This window comes from Diabrotica virgifera, chromosome 9, assembly GCF_917563875.1.
Source record: "Diabrotica virgifera virgifera chromosome 9, PGI_DIABVI_V3a".
NCBI lineage: Eukaryota > Metazoa > Arthropoda > Insecta > Coleoptera > Chrysomelidae > Diabrotica > Diabrotica virgifera.
The window spans coordinates 142,031,829-142,055,186 of NC_065451.1; the positions used below are offsets into that span (position 1 = coordinate 142,031,829).

At 32.9% G+C, this 23,358-nt stretch overlaps 2 protein-coding genes across 2 annotated transcripts; one reads left to right on the forward strand and one right to left on the reverse strand.

The window, feature by feature from the left end:
• The first annotated feature begins 1,247 nt into the window (after nt 1-1,247).
• LOC126891923 (uncharacterized) lies at nt 1,248-3,457 on the forward strand. The gene is made up of 2 exons (XM_050661270.1): nt 1,248-1,420; nt 2,201-3,457. Exons 1-2 carry the CDS (start codon nt 1,336-1,338, stop codon nt 2,962-2,964), a joined length of 849 nt encoding a protein of 282 aa, XP_050517227.1. The 5' UTR covers nt 1,248-1,335; the 3' UTR covers nt 2,965-3,457.
• A 3,715-nt stretch (nt 3,458-7,172) lies between these two features.
• LOC126892233 (putative nuclease HARBI1) lies at nt 7,173-8,739 on the reverse strand. Its single transcript, XM_050661730.1, has 4 exons — nt 8,479-8,739; nt 8,176-8,421; nt 7,984-8,119; nt 7,173-7,932 (listed from the first exon to the last, which is right to left on the reverse strand). The coding sequence occupies exons 1-4, from the start codon at nt 8,692-8,694 to the stop codon at nt 7,394-7,396; spliced, it is 1,137 nt and encodes a 378-aa protein (XP_050517687.1). The 5' UTR covers nt 8,695-8,739; the 3' UTR covers nt 7,173-7,393.
• Nucleotides 8,740-23,358: the final 14,619 nt, after the last annotated feature.

Consider the following 23,358-nt stretch of genomic DNA (forward strand, 5'->3'; position numbering starts at 1 on the left):
ATAGTTAAAATTATAAAAATGTCACAAGAAAATAGCTTCAGAACAATATTATATTTCGGTATTGAAATTTTGTTCGAGTTTTAAGTGCACGAAAATAGCTACACTGCCTTTTCACCACTATTATATAACACAAGTTAAACTACATAATAAAACCAATTAATAATGGAGAACCCAGAGACTATTCCCCTTAACCCGACCTTGATTAAAATTGGCGCAGCCCCGAAACCTGATCTGAAAATCCAATTCTTTAAACTTTTCAACATCGAAAACGAGATTGAAATTGAAGATAGCACCAAAATATCGATTGACATTCAATCCGATTTCCGCTTCCCCTTATACTACACTGCATTTAATACAGCAGCCGATCTACCCGAAGGTTATGTTCCCGGTAATGGAAATATATCCACGTTTTCTCTCATAGCATACAAGATGGAATTAATCTATCTAAGTTTCCTATTTGATGATGAAAATCACCGTTTCCTGCCCTCAAAGCACCTGACCAAACTATTGTCAAGTAACTCTCACCTCCAATTAATCACAAAACTCAAAGATTCCACGTTCCTCCTGACACTGCGAGGCTTTTGACACAACTGGCTGCAACAAAAGATCCAGCACGACCCAATTGCCAATTCGTCCCCACTTTAGCAGCCTGCTCATTTAAACATGACTTTGGCAGACCATTTCCCATGAAAATTTTTACTGAAATTCACAATTATTGTGCAAAATTAAGGAAAATAACTTCCATTGAAACAACAATTAATGAAATCATGGTTATCCCAATCGTAACTTACGGACAGAAAACCTACACTATCTCAAATTACTTTGGAGATATATTCCAACGTGCTCAGACCTTGAAGTACCACCCCAACTGGCTTAATCACTATGTCAGGATGATGAGTGAAATCGATAAATACATCGTTGAGTTTTATCCTAACTCAAAAACGTTCACAGAAATCATGGCTAAAAGCAATGGCTTTTGCCTCCTTACGCATTCAATTGAACCTCTAACACTGAGTTCATGCTGTAATAGTATAGTATAGTTGATCCAAAAGATGGCATAACCCAGACATCCAAAGTGAAAGTTATCCTTCAACACCAAATTGTTCTATATGGTCCACACAATGGTCGCGTTCACCAGCACAGTGCGCTGTGACAGCGCTGGCAAGCTGATTACGATAATTTGATGACAGACCTTGACAGACGTCCAAAAACTGTCAGCAATTGGTTAAGCGGTAGCCATTTTATTAATCCTAGATTTTGTTCGATTTTGTATTTTGTTTTTGTTCGATCGCGTGGTCTCTCCTGAAAACACCGTTATTTTTTAAAAATTCTATAATGGAGACATATACAGCAGAATATGAATTTGGTAATTTACTCTATAAGATAGAAGAACGTGAAGAGATTCACAATCTATTAGGAGGTAGGTAAAGTATATAAATATTATAATTGTTTGTTGAAACAGTAAAGTATAACATCCACAAGAAAAAGAAATAATTTTTTTCTATGGATGCTATACAATGTGCAACTTCTCTCACTACTTACATACATTCAAAACGAACAATCTCTCAGGCAGTGAGAAAAGTCGGCCATTGCAGTGAGAAATATTTTTTCTCACGGGTTCACCGCCGGTTTACATACATATGATCGCCATTTCCATGGTAACATGCACAATACAAACACAATTATTTTTGTCAAACAATGTGTTCAAGCTTGTCAAAACTTATCTATCTTTTAAGACTGTTCAATTGTGAATTATAATTTTAAATAAATATTAAGAATATTAAATACCTATGTGTATATATGTATTTTATTTCAATTTAGGCATATAATATATCTAAAAGCACCTAAATGATTTAATTTTGAAGTTTGAACTGTTGACAAAAACGCATCCATAGAAAAAGTACAGTGTACAACATGAGAGAAAATGACATATTTCTCTCTCGCTTGATTTGCGGCACTCGCCTCGTGCCAACAAACTTCTGCGCTCGTGAGAAATATGTCCCTTTTCTCTCTTGTTGTACAATATACTATTTTCCTGTTGCTTGCTGTATACCATCAATCACAAAAGTCTTATTGAAAAATAAAATTTTAGTAAAGTATAACGGTTGATTGATAAATATACAGATTTCTACCCCTATATTTATCAATCAAGTGTATAACTTTAATTAGTGAATTAATTTATACTTTTACTTTCTTTTAGATGCAGAATATTTTCAACAATATATAACTGAAAATGCCATGTCCATAGAGGTCTCCTTATTAGACAATGAAAAGGAAGGGGAGAAACGAAGTGAACAATTTTCGTGGACACCGCGGACAACCAAGCTGTTGCTGTCTGCCTACAACGACAAAAAGGGTCTCTTTAGAGACCCCAAGATGAAAAAGAAAAATTTATGGGTAGGCATAAAAAATGTTTTCCTTGATCATGGTTACCATGTGTCTGAAGATATCCTTGACAAGAAATTCAGAAACATGAAAAGCCATTTCAAAGTTGTCAAGGATAATGCGAAGAAAAGCAAAAAAGGGCAAGGTAGAGTTTCGTGGGAGTATTTTGAAGCTGTGGATGTCATTTTCGAAGAGGACAAAACTATAAATACTGATGAGGTTATATCCTCAATGAGAATGGCAGTCACAAGTGAATTATCTGAGGATAAAGAAAATATACTCCCAACTACCTCTGTTAATGCAGACTCACAGCCCGGTACAAGCAGAAGAGAACCACAGCCTGGTACAAGCAAATCAGAACCACAGCCTGAGCAGAACCATACACCTGCTGAAGAGACAAGTATACCATTAACAGGAAAGTCCTTAGCGCAGTACAGAACTGTGATGATGGATCACGATGACAGAAGATTAGCTCTATTGGAACGCATCGCACAAACTTTGGATGAAATAAAGGATGTTCAAATCAAACGAAATAATTTAATGGAGAGGTATTTAAATTTGAAAGAAAACAAAAATTAATATATATGTATATAATTTAGATTAAGTTTCATCTTTGTATGTTCAGATTAGGTATATAATATTTAGATATATAGATTAGGTATACAGTGATGAGCGTGCTAATAACTGGCAAAATAGCTTAAAAGATGGAAAACATAATACATTGCGAAACAAAAAGAGATGAAATTAGTGGAGGTGGAAATTATCGTTATAAATGTATAAATTAACATTACATTACCTAATTTACCACCTTTAGTCGTCTGACATGAGTATTTTATAAAATTCTACTGTCACAGTGACAGTTATAATACTCCTCTGATACGTCTAAAGGTGAGAAACTATGTAATGTAATGTTAATTTATATGTTTATAATGATAATTTTTACCTTCACTAGTTTCATCTCTTTTTGTTTCACAATGTATTATGTTTTCCATCTTTTGAGCTACTTTGCCAGTTATTAGGGCGCTCATCACTATATATACGGTATGGTGCAAATGAAAGGAATAAATTCATTATTTCGTAAACCGGCGACTTTAAGGAAAAATCCAGAAACAGATCGATTTTTATTTTTAAATTATGATATTTTGGCATATATTTCACACAAGTGACTTCATTCATCTGGGCGTGGTGACGTAATCGATGATTTTTTTAAATGAGAATAGGGGTCGTGTGCTAGTTCATTTGAAAGGTTATTCAATTCTCTATTCAGTAATATAAACGTTAACATCGGTATTTATACAGGGTGTCCAAAAACAATTTTTATATTAAATTAATTAACAAAAAAAGGAGAATGTATGTAATTTATTGAATTCAAAATACATTTACTACTGTCAGAAAACAGGAAAAAAATGTTTTTTCGAAAAATAACATTGCTTTTCGCTTAAATTAATTGTTAAAACTTCCAAAAAGCAGGTGCTTAGCGGGAGCTAGCTTGAACATTGAATTTAAGCGAAAAGAAATGTTTATTTTTCAAACATTTTTTTCTGTTTTCTGATAATAGTAAAAAGTATTTTCTATTAAATAAATTACATACATTCTTCTTTTTTTGTCAATTAATTTAATTTCAAAAATTGTTTTTGGACTCCCTGTATAAATAATTGTTAATGTTTACATTACTGAATAGAGAATTGAATAACTTTTCAAATGAGCTGGCGCACAACCCTTATTCTCATTTAAAAAAATTATCGATTACGTCATCACGCCCAGATATATGACATCACACATATTATATATATGCTAAAATATCATAATCTAAAAATAAAAATTGACCTGTTTCGGAATTTTTGCTTAATGTCGCCGGTTTACGAAATAACGAATTTATTCCTTTCATTTGCACCATACTGTATATGTATACAGTATGTAGGTTAGGCATATATTTTGTATATATAGATTAGATTCAACTTTTGTCTGTATTCTTTTAGATTTAAAATAAATATTAAAATGGAATATTGAACATTTTTGGTTTATTTAAAGTGTTTGCTGTTGCACAACTGAAACATGTCTCTCATTATATTTGCTAGTTAATCTTGAAAATCATCAAATCTTATTCTAGATTTACAAAAATAAATTATGACAAATATTTTCTATATCTACTATCGCTTTACAACATTATCTGTCTTCCGTTCTCCATTCCTCTGTCGGCACATTGATCTACTTGCAGACTTCATTATTTCTCTTATCTGTTCATTGGTGACATGTTCTCCTACTCCGAATTCTTTGTAGTTCTTACTTACTTATTTCCTGTTACTCCGTAAAGGAGTATAGGGCATCCACGAAGCTTCTCCATTGGACTCTGTCTCTGGCCATAGCTGCTACCTCTCCCCAGCTGTTTCTCATACCTTTGTAGTCAGCTTCAATTGTTCTTCTCCAGGTCGTCCTTGCTTTCTTCGTCCTGTTACTGTCCATTTTAGAGCTTTCTTTGTTATATCCGAGTTGTCCTTCCTCAGCAATGGTGCCAGTAACTCCACCGTTCCCTCAATGTCAGCTTTCCACAATTCGGATGGGATACCGTCAATTCCTGCTGCTTTGTTATTCCTCAGGTGACGGATTGCTTCACATAATTCTTTCTTCGTTGGGCTTCGTTGGGCATTTATTTTTAAACAGTTTTCAATTGGTCCTGCTCCATGGTCTTCTTGCGAAAACGGTTCGTTTTCTTGCTCTGCTATGAGTTCTTGGTAATACTCTTGCCATCTATGGGTCTGTTCTTCTGTTGTTGTGAGAACTTGCCCTCTTTTGTCTTTTAGTGGTTTGTTATTTGTGTTCCTGTTTGCCAAACGCCTGGTGTTTCTATATAATTCTCTTTGGTTATTTGTTGCTGCTGCTAGAGCCATTCCCTCAGCCCATTTTCTCTTGTCTCCTCTAGCACTATTTTTACCAGTTTATTCGCAGCTTCATATTCTTGGGCTATTTTAATTTTGTCGTCACTTCTTTGTGCTCTATTTAATGTGGCTTTGAGGTCCTTTCTTTTTCTAATAAGTTGCCAGGTATTTTCACTTATCCACTCTTTCCGTTCTTCTTCTTGATATCCTAAGATTCCTGAGCATTTTGATATACGGCAAGTTTAATTGATTCCCATTTCTCTTCTACACTTATCTGCATATTATGGTTTATAGTTTCTGCATTCAGTCTTATTCTATTACTCCATTCATTATGAGTTTCGCTATCATTCAATTGTTGTATGTTGTATTAAATCAGATCATATCCCTGGGAATTCTGGCCAATGTTATGAGAGCAGCAAGATGTCTGACAGGTTTGTTTAATACAATTATGGAAGTGGGACAAATTGAGACACAGTATATATTTTTTATTTATTTATTTAATAAACGGGATAACCCCATTAACAGTTAAATTACAAAATCAGTTAGGATTCAAAACTTAAAATTACTTGTAATATAAAATCAATATCAAAAAGTTTATAAAATGTGGCATACTACATACATACTATAAAATGTGAAATCTTACACACTATATACTAAAAAACAAGATATATTATTACCTGTCTATAAAAATAAAGGATATGTTCAACAATGCAAAATCTACTTAGTCCCACCAAAATATGGGAGAGAGTCAGATATAGATGAACAAGTGAAGAAACAGAAATATCGGTTTACATTTATTCAGTGCATATCAACAACAGATGAAATAAAGAAACAAATGCTCGGGAGGTTCTAAGGGTGTGGACTTTTAGTGTTACAACAGCTGTAGGAGAAACTGATAAATTTCAAGTGAAAGTCATCAATGATGAAATTATTCCACTGGTTATAAATGCAGTGATTGATTTGGCACAACCGCCTCAAAATATAATACCTGAGGAAAGACAAGAAATTAACAATATTATGAATACACGATTCCTCGATATACGAATGATGCATTTCAGGAACATGCCCACAGTAACTTTTGAGGTAATTTTTGTGTATAAATTTTATAAGGTTTTCCTAAAAATATATATTTATTTGTAGAGGCTGTTTAATTATTGTATCAGAGGTGTTCATCACATAGACATAGAATATAGGGTAATAACATTAGAAAAAAATTATTATTTACTGTTTGGTTATTAAGCAAACCAGAAAGTTTTGTGGCTGCTGGAAACCGATTTGGTTTGGCAAAAAGTTCAGCTCACTAAATTTTTAACCAAATAGTTGATGAACTTGGACAAATCACTAACCAATATATTAGATGGCCTAATATGCAGAAAATTCAGCAAACTGCAAATGTAAGTAAAATATATAATTTAGTGGAACAAAGATTTTAACAGTGGAGGCAAACTCTTGAATAAAAAGGTTTGATGTTGTTCTGAAGCTATTTTCTTGTGGCATTTTTGTAATTAACTATTTTTAATGGGAAAATAAGCCACAATTTTACTAAAAAAATGATTTTATTAACGTTTTGACATCCAAATCGAATGCCGTTGTCTAAATACAAAAAATATTAATGAATTATGGAGTGCTGTATGACGATGAAAATTCAATAAAACTGTTGTAAGACTAGCTATGATATTGGGCGTAGAACAACTAAATGAAAGAACAGCGAATGTATGTGGAAGAAATGGAGTGCTTACAAGGATAAGTTGAATGAGAAGAATAGATAAAATTAGAAGTGAGTATATTACGAGAAGTCTAAGGGTGGCAAAATTGATGTCAAAATGAGAAAGTATAGGTATACCTAGATGGTTAGGGCATGTTCAATGCAGACATGAAAATCAATATGAGGACTATTAAAACAATTTTTTGTAATTTATAATTATACTACAATCACAATAAAGATGCACTAGAAATAAACAAACCAAGACACATTGAATGTTACAAGAAGCACTCCCAAATCATGATTTAAAATGTAATTGTAATGTATATACATTGTAAATCCCAAATCACGATCTACAAAGTTTATTGTAACATTCAACATGTCTTAGTTTGTTTTTTCTAGTGCATCTTATTGTGACTTTAGTATAATTTCAATTATTTTCTCTGTTACATATTTGCACTATCTCTCTTCTCTTATTTGATGCATCATTAACCAACAAATCATTTTCATGAACACCTTCAATCATATTTTCATTTGGTGCAGCATTGACGATATCATAGTCATCAAGTGCTGCATTGCCTTGTAATAATATAAAGTTGTGTAAAACACAAGCAGCAAGTACAATGCGACTTGCTATTTGACTATGATTAACATCTAGATATTTCAAACGTCGAAATTTACATTTTAATAGGCCAAATGCCCTTTCTATAGTTGACCTGATGCTGGACAATTTTGTGTTGTACACCACATGCTCTTCAGGCAAATGACCGTTGTCTTGAAATGGTTTCATCAAGTTTAAGAGGAGAGGATATGCGGAATCTGCAATCAAATGTAAATTGGCTGGCAAAATTGAATTTTCTCTTGTTAAGTACTCATATATCTCGCTTAATCGAAACACACGAGCATCATGCATCCTTCTAGGCCTCCCAATATTAACATCAATAAATACTCCATTTTCATCACATACCCCTAAAAATACATATTTTAATTATAATGTAAGTGTTTGGAAATGAAACCTACCTTGAAGTATTATAGAATGAAACCCCTTTCTATTATAAAAATCATTAGCATTTCTTACAGGTTGCTTTATGGGTATGTGGCAACCATCTATAGCACCAACAACTCCTGGGATTCCACGAGAGCGTAACTCAAAGACCTACAATTTACAAGATGTTATTGATATCGTAATAAATTATATTATAATTTACTTACATTTGCAGTTTGCTGAATTTTCTGCATATTAGGCCATCTAATATACTGGTTAGTAATTTGCCCAAGTTCATCAACTATTTGGTAAAAAATTTTATGAGCTGAACTTTTTGCCAAACCAAATCGGTCTCCAGCCGCCAAAAAACTTTCTGGTTTGCCTATTACCCACACAGTAAATAATATTTTTTTTTCTAATGGTACTAGCCTATCTTCTATATGATGAACAGCTCTAATACAATTAAACAGCCTCTACAAATAGGAAAATTTTAAACAAAACCTTAGCAAAAGTTTATACACAAAAATTACCTCAAAAGTTACTCTGGACATACGAAAATGTTCCCTAAAAGCATCATTGGTATATCGGGGAATCGTATATTCATAATATTGTTCATTCCTTGTGACTTGCTGTCTCTCCTCAGGTATTATATTTTGAGGCGGTTGTGCCAAATCAATCACTTCATTTATAACCGCCGGAATAATTTCATCATCGCCAAAAAAAACTTCTTCAATAAAATTTTCCATATTTGATTTATTTTGATACAAAACTTAACCAATATTCAATATGTTGTCTACTGACTGACAGGCAAGTGACAAGACAAATTTCACATCGCTGGTCGCTGGAAAAAATCGTCGTTCACCAAACCATCAAGCGCTGAATAAGAACTTAGATTAAGCACTTATACCAAGCATAAACGGATTAATCCCGGTGAACGCGACCAATGTCCAGAAAAAAGTCCCACCATTTTGAGCGTCGGGTTTGGGGGGGAGAGGGGGGAGAAATCGGTAAATTCGTTGTTTTTTAAGTTTTCGCCAATATTTCTAAAACTATGCGGTTTAGCATGAACAACCTTCTATACAAAATTGTTCTACCTTCAATTTGAAATAAAAAAGGCCCTATGCATAATCTTTCTAAAATAATTGGTTCCAAAGTTACGGAGGTAGTATAGTATAACTGGTCCAAACAAGGCCTAACCCAAACATCCAAAGTAAAAGTTTTCCTCCAACACCAAAATGTTCTGTATGGTCCACATATTGTTCAGTAAAAAGTTACACCATTTTGAGCGTCGGGTTTGGGGGGAGAAATCGGTAGATATAAAAAGTATCGAAAACCTCCACTTTTCACCCTCCGTAACTCTGGAACCGTTGATTTTATAACAATTATGTATAGAACCTTTTTTGTTTTAAATTTTATGTAGAACATTTTTCTATAGAACATTCTTTACGCTAAAGCATAGTTTTAGAAATATTGACGAAAAACTTAAAAAAACTACTAATTTACCGACTTCTCCCCCATCTCCCCCTCAAACCGGACGCTCAAAATTGTGTAACTTGTTACTGAACAATATGTGGACCATATAGAACAATTTGGTGTTGAAGGAAAACTTTTACTTTGGATGTCTGGGTTAGGCCTTTTTTTGGACCAATTATACTATACTACCTCCGTAACTTTGGAACCGTTCATTTTAGAAGGGTTATGCATAGGGCCTTTTTTATTTCAAATTTAATGTAGAACAATTTGGTGTAGAGGGTTGTTCATGCTAAACCGCTTAGTTTTAGAAATATTGACGAAAAACTTAAAAAACTACGAATTTGCAGATTTCTCCCCCTCTCCCCCCCCCCCACCCCCCAAACCCGACGCTCAAAATGGTGTGACTTTTTTCTGAAAATTATGTGGACCATATAGAACAATTTGGTGTTGGAGGATAACTTTCACTTTGGATGTCTGGGTTTGGGTCTAACTATACCATACTATAACTGAGAAGAAAAAGAAAAGACTTTCTACAATGTCAATTCAAACACCTAAAGAATGGGCACAGTTTATTCGTACTTGTCAATACAGTAATAAGCCATTCGAAGTACACGAAATGTCACAAAATGAATTTTCCAGCTGGACTAATTTATATTCTGTTCATGGAAAATTAATTGTTCGTAAAGTAAACACAGATGGATAACAGTTTTTTAGTTCTAATATTGTTCATTTGCAAGTACGATCAGATAAACCTGGTAAATTACTATATAGGGTGAGGCAGATAACTGGCCTATTAGAAATATCTCGAGAACTAAAGGCAACAGAATTATGAAAATTGGAATGTACGGGTCTATTAAATGAAAATATTTTCATCTCTTTGCAACTTCCAGTTATACCGAAAGGTTCTAATAACTTCGTTTTTTTAAATGGGACACCCTGTATATTTTTACATTTTTGGATTCTCCTCAATATTTTCTTTCTTAAAATATGAGGTTTTGTAATATTATACAGGGTATTTTAAAAGATATTTACGTCTTTTTAATTTCGTAGCAATATTCAAACCCTGTAGAATTGTAAGAGTTTGACATTAAAAACTCTGCTTACGTTCAAGTGATTTTTAATATAGTCTACCATTGTTAAGAATCATTAGTATAGCTAATTTTGAAATTTTAGTATACAGGGTTGGTCGACACTCGGAATGAATATTTTCTGAGTTTTCTTAAATGGAACACCCTGTGTTTTAGTATGGTAATGAAATGATATTTCATGGTACTTTTTTATTTTATAAGTATTCCCTATACCTAATTGCTTTAATTTGTGAGTTATTGGTGATTCAAGCTAAAGATTAATTGCAACAAAAAATACGTAAAATTTTATTAGGTTGGCCGTGAAAAAATTCAATCAAATAATTTTTCAGAAATAATTACATATTAATCCAGACTGATCCTTAAAATTACCAATAATGGCTTAGCTATCAAAATACCTACGTAGTTAAGATTGTTGGTGCGATTAACAATTAAGTACAAATTAAAGCAAAATTGACAAAAAACAAAAAAATTACCGACTAAAATATCTAGCCAGTTGCGTCTGAGTTTAGCGAACCGACTATATTAGTGTTTGTTGCATAGTAAATAAATTATTGTTATCACTGAATACATAGTAAATGAAAAAATAATCCGATTTATAAAATTAATGAATATTTTATGCATGCAAGTAACAGTTCTTCAAGAATATTTAAAAACTAACCGAAATGTCCATCTTTCTTTCGTTACTGCCGACGTCGTCGGCAGCTCATATAGGTTCAGACAAGATTTAAGTAGGTATTATACACTACTCAACAATTGAAGTGGATAATTTTAAAATTCCTAAAATTAACATATAAACCTATTTTTAAAATAATTGCCTGTACTATCCATAAGCTATCTTTATTGCCAATATTTTTTGCATGTGGTTTTTTCTCCCTATTCTTATCAGCCCTTATCTCGTACAATGAGAGAAATGTTGTTCCAAACATGAATATATCATTCGTGTAAAAGTGCTTGTTTTGGCTTTACCAGTTGTCAATAAGTCAAGAAATCTATTTATCACAAAAACATTATGCAGCAAAGACGTTTAGAACTAGTGCAGCCCGAGCAATTAGTTCGTTGGATCCAACAAGGCATAACTCAACAAGAGGTTGCTATGAGGCTAAATGTGTCGCAAAGTGTGATAAGTCGTGAATGGAATCGGTATGTAGCAACTGGATCTGCAACATACAGGCATGGAGGAGGAAGAGAACGATCTATAACTCGTCGGCAAGACCGTTTTGTAGTTCTGACGGCAAGAAGAAACCCAACATTCACGGCTTCCAGAATTAACAGTATCTTCAGGCATGCCACTGGACGAGCGATTTCCCGTCAAACTGTCAGAAGACGGTTACATGCATCCAATTTAAGGACTAGACGGCGCGCTACCCATCCACGACTAACTAGGGAGCAGCGTACATGCAGATATCGCTGGGCGATGGAACACTATCGGTGGAATTTCGAAAATTGGAGGAATTGTCTCTTTACTGACGAGTCCAGATTTCGTTTGTATACGAATGATGGCCGAATATTGGTGTGGAGGGAAAGAGGACAGCGTTACAATGAAAATCTGAGAGTCCCAACCACTCTTTTTGGAGGTGGATCCGTTTGCGTGTGGGGAGGCATATGTTTTGACAGTCGCACCGACTTAGTCGTCTTAATTAATGAGACAATGACTGCTACACGATATCGAGACAGAGTCATAGTACCAATAGTTGTTCCATTTTTTGGTGCAATAGGCGAACAATTTGTTCTGATTGATGATAATACTCGCCCTCACCGTGCGAGAATTGTCAACGAGTGTATAGAAGCTCATGGCATTACAAGAATAGAGTGGCCACCGTGTTCACCTGATATGGATGGCATTGAACATGTTTGGGCCGAAATGTCTAGGCAACGAAACAGGCTCCTTCAACCGCCCCAAACCTTAGATCAGTTGGCCAATACATTACGCGCGATTTGGGAACGTATACCGCAGCAGTTCGTCAATAATTTAATAAGAGGTCTTCCAAATAGAATTAGAGCGCTAAGGCGACACAGAGGTGGACCCACACATTAATAAATTTTTTTCGGGATATTAGAAATTGAGCGGGAATAGAAATTTTAGGTTGTTAATTTTACAATTTTTGTTTATTTTCTATTTTTTTTCTTAAAGAATTTTTCAGTAAAAGATCACAAATTGATCAGTTGATTAGCAGCTTAATTATCAGTACAGCAGCAGAAACAGTACACAAAAAGATCACAAATTGATCAGTCGATTAGCAGCTTAATTATCAGTACAGCAGCAGAAACACTACACAAGCTTCTAGTAATATGGATAAAATACTTTGTAAAGATTTGGAAAGTTTTTTTTATTAATTTCGTAGCAATATTAACACCCTGTAGAATTGTAAGAGTTTGACATTAAAAACTCTGCTTACGTTCAAGTGATTTTTAATATAGTCTACCATTGTTAAGAATCATTAGTATAGCTAATTTTGAAATTTTAGTATACAGGGTTGGTCGAAACTCGGAATGAATATTTTCAGAGTTTTCTTAAATGGAACACCCTGTATTTTAGTATGGTAATGAAATGATATTTCATGGTAATTTTTTATTTTATAAGTATTCCCTATACCTAATTGCTTTAATTTGTGAGTTATTGGTGATTCAAGCTAAATATTAATTGCAACAAAAAATACGTAAAATTTTATTAGGTTGGCCGTGAAAAAATTCAATCAAATAATTTTTCAGAAATAATTACATATTAATCCAGACTTATCCTTAAAATTACCAATAATGGCTTAGCTATCAAAATACCTACGTAGTTAAGATTGTTGGTGCGAATAACAATTAAGCACAAATTAAAGCAGTTAGGTTTAGGGAATGCTTAAGAAATAAAAAAGTACCATAAAATATCATTTCACTACAATACTAAAATACAGGGTGTTCCATTTAAGAAAACTCTGAAAATACTCATTTCGAGTTTCGACAAACCCTGTATACTAAAATTAAAAATTTAGCTATACTAATGATTCCTCTATATTAAAAATCATATGAACGTAAGTATAGTTTTATATGTCAAACTACTACAATTCTACAGGGTGTGAAAAGAAAGAAGGCATCGAAGAGAATCAAAAAATGTAAAAATATACAGGGTATTCCATTTTAAAAAAACGAAGTTATAAGCAACTTCCGGTATAACCGGAAGTAGCAAATAGATGAAAATATTTTGATTAAATAGATGACTCTTCAAAACCCCTTAATTAAAATTTTCATGATTCTGTTGCCTTTAGTTCTCGAGATATTTCTAATAGGCCCTTTATTTGCCTCACCCTGTATAAAAACGGAATTTAACACAGCCTTTAAAGAAGTAGATTTTAAAAGAAACAAAAGACTGGATTTAAGTTTCTCGAATAATTGTTTAAAGCTCATAAGGGGTAATAATTTAATTCCCATTAATAAAAAGGAATACGACAATCTCATGGTTTTTCTACAATTGGAGGACGAGCAGCATAAAGATTATTACAAAAACCTCCCACATACAAATCTGGATTCTGATGAAGACGACTGAAAAAAAATATATATATTTTGTAACTAATTAAAATTATTAATATGTTTTGCTATACTTTGAAAATAAAATTGTTAATTTTTTAAGAGGATTATTTATTTCAAAAGTCGGATGTCCATAAGAATTAATTGTGAACTAGTTCATTAAAAAAGGCGGTTGTCACTGTATTTTATATTTATAATATTTCTAGCATAAAAATTGTTTCAAACAAAGGGATATTCCAATATTAACTTTTACTAATATATTGATGATATTGTATTGAGTAATAAACTTAAGCAAGGGTGCTTACTATGTGGTCGAATATAAAAAAACGGGCGATTACTCGAGTTTATATTTTATGACAGCCGCCCTTTTTATTCCAAGCCACAGAATTCATGGTTTTGTTTCTCACATGGAAAGATGATCTAAAGCCTTAAACAATGCGTATTCGAAAAAACTTTCGCCTCATTTACTATTTCGAGTATTCTCGGATGAACAAAATTTTAGTAAACCTACTGAATTATTTGTTTCTCATATTCGAGCTTTGCTGACACATTTACCTTATACTGAAGAGGTTTAGTTAAATGTATGGCTTAAGGTACTAAAGTATAATTCAATAAGTGATGCAGATAATTGTTAAAGATGTTCCAAATGAGTCTACTCGTTCCGATAAGTAACAGTATAATTATGACACTTTATTAATTTTTTTCTTTTCTCAACTATAGTCTGTTCGCTAAACTCAGACACAACTGGCTAGATATTTTAGTCGGTAATTTTGCCAATTTTAGTAAAATTGGCAAAAAATAATTACTAAATAGTTAGTAATTTTGTAAATTTTTGGAAAATTGACAAAAAACAAAAAAATTACCGACTAAAATATCTAGCCAGTTGCGTCTGAGTTCAGCGAACCGACTATATTAGTGTTTGTTGCATAGTAAATAAATTATTGTTATCACTGAATACATAGTAAATGAAAAAATAATCCGATTTATAAAATTATTGAATATTTTATGCATGCAAGTAACAGTTCTTCCAGAATATTTAAAAACTAACCAAAATGTCCATCTTTATTGCGTTACTACCGCCGTCGTCGGCAGCTCATATAGGTTCAGACAAGATTTAAGTAGGTATTATATTTCGGTATTGAAATTTTGTAATTTGAATCGATTTGTTGGTAAATTTTTAGTCGTCTTGATGGTTAAAGGACAATAAATTATATTTATGCTGTTGATGTTGAATTAGCAATTATTTGCTGTGCGATTTAAAACTATTTAAGTACCTATATATTTTTATTTGTATACAATAATTTGTAATAAATATTGTTACATGTACTTCCACTGGACAATTTTCTTTGTGACACGGTGACAGGAAAATACAGCGTGTTTTATATGTTCGTTCATGGGTATTCTTTCATTTTTCCAACTATAACTACCCTGTAACAGTACCCACGTATTATTTCAATAACAGATATTGAAACCAAAAATATCATCCACTGATTCTGCTGATGAATTGGTTGAAAATACATGGAGTCCTCCTCGAAAACGAAGTAAAAGAAGCCCCCTTACGTTGAAGTAAAAGAAATAATCTTAAATGTTTTTAAATGTGAAAGACAAGAAAATCCCGGGTTAGTGGTTGAAGATATTGTGAAAAAGAGGCCAATACAGTTGGAGTTTGTGATAGATGTGTGTTTAAGGTGATCAAGGAACAAAACGAATCATCAATTCGCTGGACCAAAAGTATGGCTGACCCGGAAAAAGAAGTTTGACAAAATTGATTATTTTGACAAAAATGCCATTAGAAGACTGGTTCATAATTTGTTTATGAGCAACGAAATACCCACCGTTCATGATACTATAAATTAAGGAGATAGTATCATGTACATCTTAAAGGGAAGGGGAATCGTGACGTAACTGGAGACCGACACGTTCGTAATGGTTCGTAACGTCAGATTAGTTTGAATCGTTCGCGGTTGTAAGCTAAATGCATTTTATATTATATTACATAGTTTGAATCGTTCGCGGTTGTAAGCTAAGTGTATTTTATATTCTATCTTTATAAAAGTGAGATCTACCTTACTAAAAAGGGTAAAAATGAGGTGTGCTGTGTTTAATTGTGATAACGATAATAGAATTAAAGGAATAGCTGGTGAAAGTAGATTTTTTCGGTTTCCCAAAGATAATATTTTATCTAAGAAATGGGTACATTTTTGTCGCAGGTCTGACAAATTCAATGTGCTCACTGCAAGAAATGTTCTTTACACTTTACCAGTGATGATTTTGAATGATTTCGTGGCAGAATTATTAGAAAATGACAGCAAGGGTAAAAGGATTTTGAAAAAGGATTCAATACCTTCCGTTTTAGAAGACATATTAGAGGAAACCTGTAAAAATGTGGTGAGATTTGTTAAAAACAATGTCAGTTATTAGAAAAGGAAACAACGTAAGTATGACCATAAATTGTTTTCCTTGTGTTGGATTTTGTGTTTCTTAATAATTTTCTTAATGTTTTTAGAGGAACACTAGAATTTGAAGCGTCGGGAAATAATTCTAAGTTAGTAATATCTAAGATGAATGCTCTTATTGAAAATGATGCTGGGTAGGTGTTTGGGATGCTTTTATTAGCTTCTATTTATTATTTATAACTTTTATTTAATATTTTTAGAGAAACAGAAGGTGAAAAATCGGGAAGTAATTTCCAAATAGTTTCTAATACAAGTGATAATGATGATGGGTAGGTGTTTGGGATGCTTTTATTAGCTTCTATTTATTATTGTTTATAACTTTTATTTAATATTTTTAGAGGAACACTAGAAGGTGAAACGTCAGAAACTAATTCCCAATTAGTAATTCCTAATACGAATAGTATTAATAATGGTGCTGGGTAGGTGCTTAGGAAGTTTTTTTTAGCTTCTAGATAATGAAATTAATTATGTATATGCTACTATAGTATGCGATCTACCGTCGCGTTTATGCTATAGCTTGCGGTCTATCAGTATCGGTATTGGGGGATGCAGTGTATAATAGGGTGGGCTGAAAAAACAATTTTTTTTTATTTGATTCGCAATACCTCACAAAAGTTGTTAATTACCTATCTGAGTAAATTTCTGAAAAAAATTTCTAAATAAAAAAATATCTTCCGTTCGCGCATTCCATTCAAACTTTTGAAAAGTTGCGAAAATTTGCTCGTCTTTGACTTTTTTTAATAACTAAATTCACTATTATCAAAACTCAATAGGTCCTAATGTTGAATTTAGCGTATGAGAAACCTAAAAAAAAATTGAAATCAGTAGTTTTTCAACATTAACTGACCGCGCAAATCGTGTAAAACATGGCATTTTTACAACTTTTTGCTTAATTTTGAACAAAACTCGTAATAATAAGTACCGCTTATTTCAATCTCCCACCGAAGCTGCGGTTTGAACAGTTCATATGGTCGTATTCTAAAATAATCATCGAATGTAAAAAATAATGTAAAACCGGTTTCCGCCCGGGCGAATTTACTTTACGCGGTTGTTACGGAGGTTACTCTAGATCATATGATCTGTTGGGGGAAACCGGTTCTTCCCAACACTCCCCACTCTTCACCCGAGTGTTTCTCTATCTCGTCTAACCTTCCTTCCTCAGTTACCTACTACCTATCGATTACCGAAGTCATATTTGTAAACTGTTTCAAGTTCGTTTTCAACATTTTGTTTTGTTCATCGTGTTAGTGAATTTTGGTAAAAAATGTCGTGTAAAAAAGTCAATACAAGAAAGGATTTTGAATGCCCGATGTATTAAATAGTGTGATGTTAATGTCTTTTTGGTCCAAACTAATTAAAACTCTATTGTTTGGATAACTTTATATTTACATCGTATAAACGGTGACTCAACCATAGTTGTTTACAAATACAAATAATTACCTATACCACACATTTGTACATATCAAGTATCTAATTATAACAACTCTTGAATTTACCTATACTGCATTTTTATACACGACATAATATGTAAACCTCACGTATTCATTCACGGTCAGGTGTCATTGTCTTCGAGCATGGCTAATACACTACATTATATTTTGATAAAGATATTTACAACTTAATTTATATAGGTTGTCCCAACTATATTACATCTCCCTGTTTTAAAATGAGATCTATTTCTCTTTCCCTTTTACAAAATGTTTATGGTTACCTAATACTATTTTCAAAAATTAAATTTCCTAACTATCCTAATACCCTAAACATGTATATTATTTTTCCTATTCTAAACCGGTTTTTCCTAATACTAAAAAATTGTTTATCATTATCACTAATTCACTTTCTGGACCGTCTTGCCTTTTAGGCTTTTCTCCATTCACAAAAAAAACAGTGTCCACATAAAAACAGTGACTAAACCTATCGCGGATTTTTAACATAGTCTTTTAGTGCCTATAAGCATCTCATATAAGCAGGGGAATACTCTAATCTACCTAAATAATTATAAAAATCACGTATCTAACTAAAAGTCCTAAGCTAAGCTAATATTACTCGAATCAGTTAATGAAAATATAACCTTTACTTTATTTATAATTCATATTTCAGTCTTCTTTTGCTTTATTTATATACTCCTTACTAACTTTAAAATAATGTTACCTATAATAAAAATGTAATCTCTCTAAAAACTTCTAATATGTCTCTAAAAAACTTCTAATTCTTCTATATATGTCTCTAAAAAACTTCTCTTGTACCTATAATAAAGATTTAATCTCTCTAAAAACTTCACTTTTTGTGTCCCTTTGCTTACTATCTACTAACACTATTGTAAGATATTGTCTATCCTTAATTCAAACACTTCCATTTTCCGCGAAAATTTAACCTGAATTCATTATATACATTTAAAAATAAGTTATTTATAATTTACATTACTTTAGAGAAAAAAAATTACAACTTTAATTCTTAGACATATTCAATGATTAGCTACTTATTTGCTTAGTATCTTCTTAATTTTGCTTCTTTATTTTGACATTTCTGACAGGTTTTATGTCTCTTCTTTCATTTTTCCCACATATTTTCCTCTTCTTCTTCTTCTCTGGTACTACAACTCATATAATTCTTCAATTTTCTCCACATACTAACACTTCTACAGTGTACATAATTCATCTTCATATACATATTTCATATAACAATCATATATCATTTATCTCATATATCATTTCATATAACATCATAATCATCACTTCATATACTAGCTCCGATACCTTCGTTTTACCTTAATAAAAGAGGTTTCGCTCGGATGTCTTGTTCTCCGCCAATATTAACCCGAATTTTCGCCCTGATCTGTACGCACCATTAAGGTGGTATAGTTAACTCAAAACCCGAAATAGGTATTTTATGCGGTTCAAATTCTTCTAAAAATATCACAACCTCAATCCCTTGCTTTGAGGCCGTTGTTTATTCACGAATAATCATGAATAAAATAGGTACCCTTCAAAACACAGAGTGGGTCTCTAATAAGCTTTCAAGCTTCTATAAATCACTTAGTACCTTCCTAATTTGACAAGAGCAGTGGGTTTCTTATTGTCTCAAATTTCCTCATAATATTCAACTTATAATATTGTTAGTTCTTCTTTTTATCTATATAATTCTTCTCCAAATTCCTTATCTCGACTCATCAGGTCGGTTCGTTAAAAATAAATCTCTTGCTTATAGCAATGTTTGTCTTAAGCTCTTATATTAACGTATGTCATCACTAATCATTAAAAAAAATCATTTATATATCATTTATCACACAAAAATTATTAATTCATGTTCATATCATACAAAATTTAACACAAAATCGATGAAAATGTACTAAATATACTCAATAAATATCAATAATAAAACAACTGGCTAATGAAGATTCAATAATGGTATACATATTCGACAAAAATTCGATAAAAATTCAAAAATAGCATATGCAAAAGTTAGATAAAAATATTCAAAATCAGTTCATATCTCAGGATTCGATAGAAATTTTTGGAAAAAATTCGATATTCCATAAAATATTCAAAAATAACCGTACTAAAAATCGAAATCGGATAGATTTTTCAAATAAATTCAATAAAAATTCAAAATTCAATAAAAATTCAGTAATAGCATATATAATAAACTTTGATAAAAAATATTCAATTCAAAAAATCACTTCATGTTTCAAAATTCATAAATATTCTTAAAAAAAAATCGATACTTCATAAATTATTCAAAAATCAGCAAAGATAAATATTCAATGTTCAATAATAATATAAAAACGAGGGAAGCATTTTTAATAAAGATAGACATTCTTACTTACATTTTATCACTTTGTCTTTTTACTGGGTTTCCTGTCCATCTTCGTCCTGGTCCATCTTCGCCGTCTCCGTTTCCAAGCTGGTGCCGCCATCCCTGCTCCTTTCAGAAGACCTCCTCTAGTCTGCAGGATCAGCCATGTATTAAATAGTGTGATGTTAATGTCTTTTTGGTCCAAACTAATTAAAACTCTATTGTTTGGATAACTTTATATTTACATCGTATAAACGGTGATTCAACCATAGTTGTTTACAAATACAAATAATTACCTATACCACACATTTGTACATATCAAGTATCTAATTATAACAACTCTTGAATTTACCTATACTGCATTTTTATACACGACATAATATGTAAACCTCACGTATTCATTCACGGTCAGGAGTCATTGTCTTCGAGCATGGCTAATACACTACATTATATTTTGATAAAGATATTTACAACTTAATTTATATAGGTTGTCCCAACTATATTACACCGATTTTTGGTAATCCTCGAGATTTTCCAAATAATAAACTCCCCAATTACGAAGATGTCTTATTGTGCTGCTTCCAAGTAAGGTATGAGATGTCACTCTACACTAACAACAAAAAAGTGAGCTTTAGTGAAGTAGCTAATACGGTTACTACAAAGATAATGAATTTGTATTCAAAAGCTTCTATTCCTTCGGTGGCCAAAGAAAGAATAGTGCAACTTATTAATAAGTACCATGATAAGTACTACAAAATCAGAAAATCTACCATCGTGACATAAACAAACCCGATTTCAAAAAAAAGATTGACGAGTTCAAACGTGATTCTGCCTTGCTTTTTGATATGGCTGCGTGTAAATGTCCAATTGTCGTGAACTGCACTTGTAAAAAAACTAAGTTGAGTGAGTGCAAGTGCACGATTTCAATAAACTGTCACTGTGAAAAAGCCAACAAAATTCCAGCTATTGAATTACGATTTATTTATCTACAAAGAAGGTATGGTTTGGGAAAGATTGGATCGTTGGACTTGCAGGAAACACGCAAATTAGCGAAACGGCTTGACAGAAAAGCCAAGAACATAGAGCCCCAGCAAAGTACGTCGAGAGGAATAATTAAGGAATCTGACGAAAACGTACAGTTTATAAAGGTGAAAAAAGATTCTGATAGTGATGATGACCTTGACTTATACGACCCTCCAGTGCGGCACCGAGTTGTCAAAAATAAAAAACCATGGCAGATGAGGATCAACCTCAAAACAACATCTCTAGCTAGTGATCGTTTCGGAGTCTCTGATCGAGCCACGGCCGCGATCGCGTCATCTGTCCTTCAAGATTTTGGTATCATTAATGACACAGACACTTCCCAAGGTATTGACAAAAATAAAATACGCAGAGGAAAAACTCAAAGTACATGGATTGTACTTTGATGGGAGAAAAGATGAAACCATAGTAATAAAAGAAATTAATTCAAAGCGCTTTCGAAAAACTAAGAAAGAAGACCACTATTCCCTCATTCAGGAACCTGGATCAAAATATATTGGCCATGTTTCTCCCTTTTCAGGACTATCCAAAGACAGCTTCTTCTATAGCTGCCTATTTGGCTAAACAAGGGATTTCCCTTGAAGAACTAGATGTGATTGGGAGTGATGGAACGGTGATTAATACAGGTTGGAAAAAAGGTGTCATTCATCAGATTGAGTTTCATGTTGGAAGACCAGTGCAGTGGGCTATTTGTCTGCTGCACTTCAATGAGCTACCGTTCCGCAACCTTTTTCACCACTTGGATGGAGTTACCACAGGGCCAAAATCTTTCAGTGGACCAATTGGGAAAAAACTTGTTAGCTGTGAAAAACTACCGCCGGTCCAATTTGAGCCTGTGAATTGCCCCATACCTATTATAGACAGAAAAGTCCTGAGCAAGGATCAAATGTACCTATTTGACATTTCTGTTGTCATCAATACAGGTACTATTTCCTTTATTTATTTATCAATTTTATTTATATAATATTTTACCGTTTTTATTATAATCTTATTTAACTGTGGTGCATGTCTCAAGAGGCATTCAGTAGGGGACTTTTACCTTCTACTCAGGCTGAGTGCCTCTTGTGTTTCTCGTTTTGTTTCTGTTTTGATTTATGTTTTCCTTGTTCTACCCGTGTCCGTCCTGGGGCAGCTGGCGGGGGAGGACCTTTTACATCCAACCTACGCCAACTGCCTCCTTGTTTTAAGTCTGAGATTTTTAATGAATGTGTGTATTGAATGAATGCATTGATGAAAGTAAGAATGTTTGGGTCATTCTACGAAAAAGTGGTAATTCTATGTCCTCCCTAGATATGTCCTAGTAGGGTTGTAAGTGGTACTTTTTCTTACACCTACAGTGTAATACCACTTATATAGGTCAATAAAAATACATCAGTTAAAACCGCAACATTACATACACCATGTAAATTGTTTCTCAAACACACCGATTTTCTCTCCCCTGTCTTGTCCCAACTGTGACTTCCTAACTTCAACTTTATTTTTCCTGAGTCTATTGCATATATTTGTACTTACTTTTTTCATAAATCGATTATGATACACCTCAACAAGCATCCCATCACATTGAAGACAAAACATAAAATGCACCAAGAGAGTATTACCGATAAAACCTTCTGTCCACAATTTTTGTTTCTTTCCCCTGTCCCATTTCAAATCTCCCGCCCGAGTAGTCAATATGGTTTCCAGTACAAATCAAAACAGCTGATCATAGACTCCATTCTGTTTTGAATCCACCAGTTGACTCGTGATGTGCATAGAGTGAGTTTGTTTTGTTTAGTGTCAACAAGTTTAAATAAAAATACAATCTTAGTTTTCGTTGCTTTCTTTTCCCGGCCACAATAAAAACTGGTAAGTTACACCTTTATCTACAATTTTTAAAAATATTCTGATTAATTTAGTGTAATAGTTCAGGGTAAACTCGATTTCTATTCTTCTTTTTCCATGTGCTTTGAGTAAAATTAAAATAACCTAACTTTTTTCTCTCCCCGGCTTTTCTTCCCCCTGTCGTTTAATAGGCAGGGGAGAGAAATAAAATGACCGGGGAAAGAAC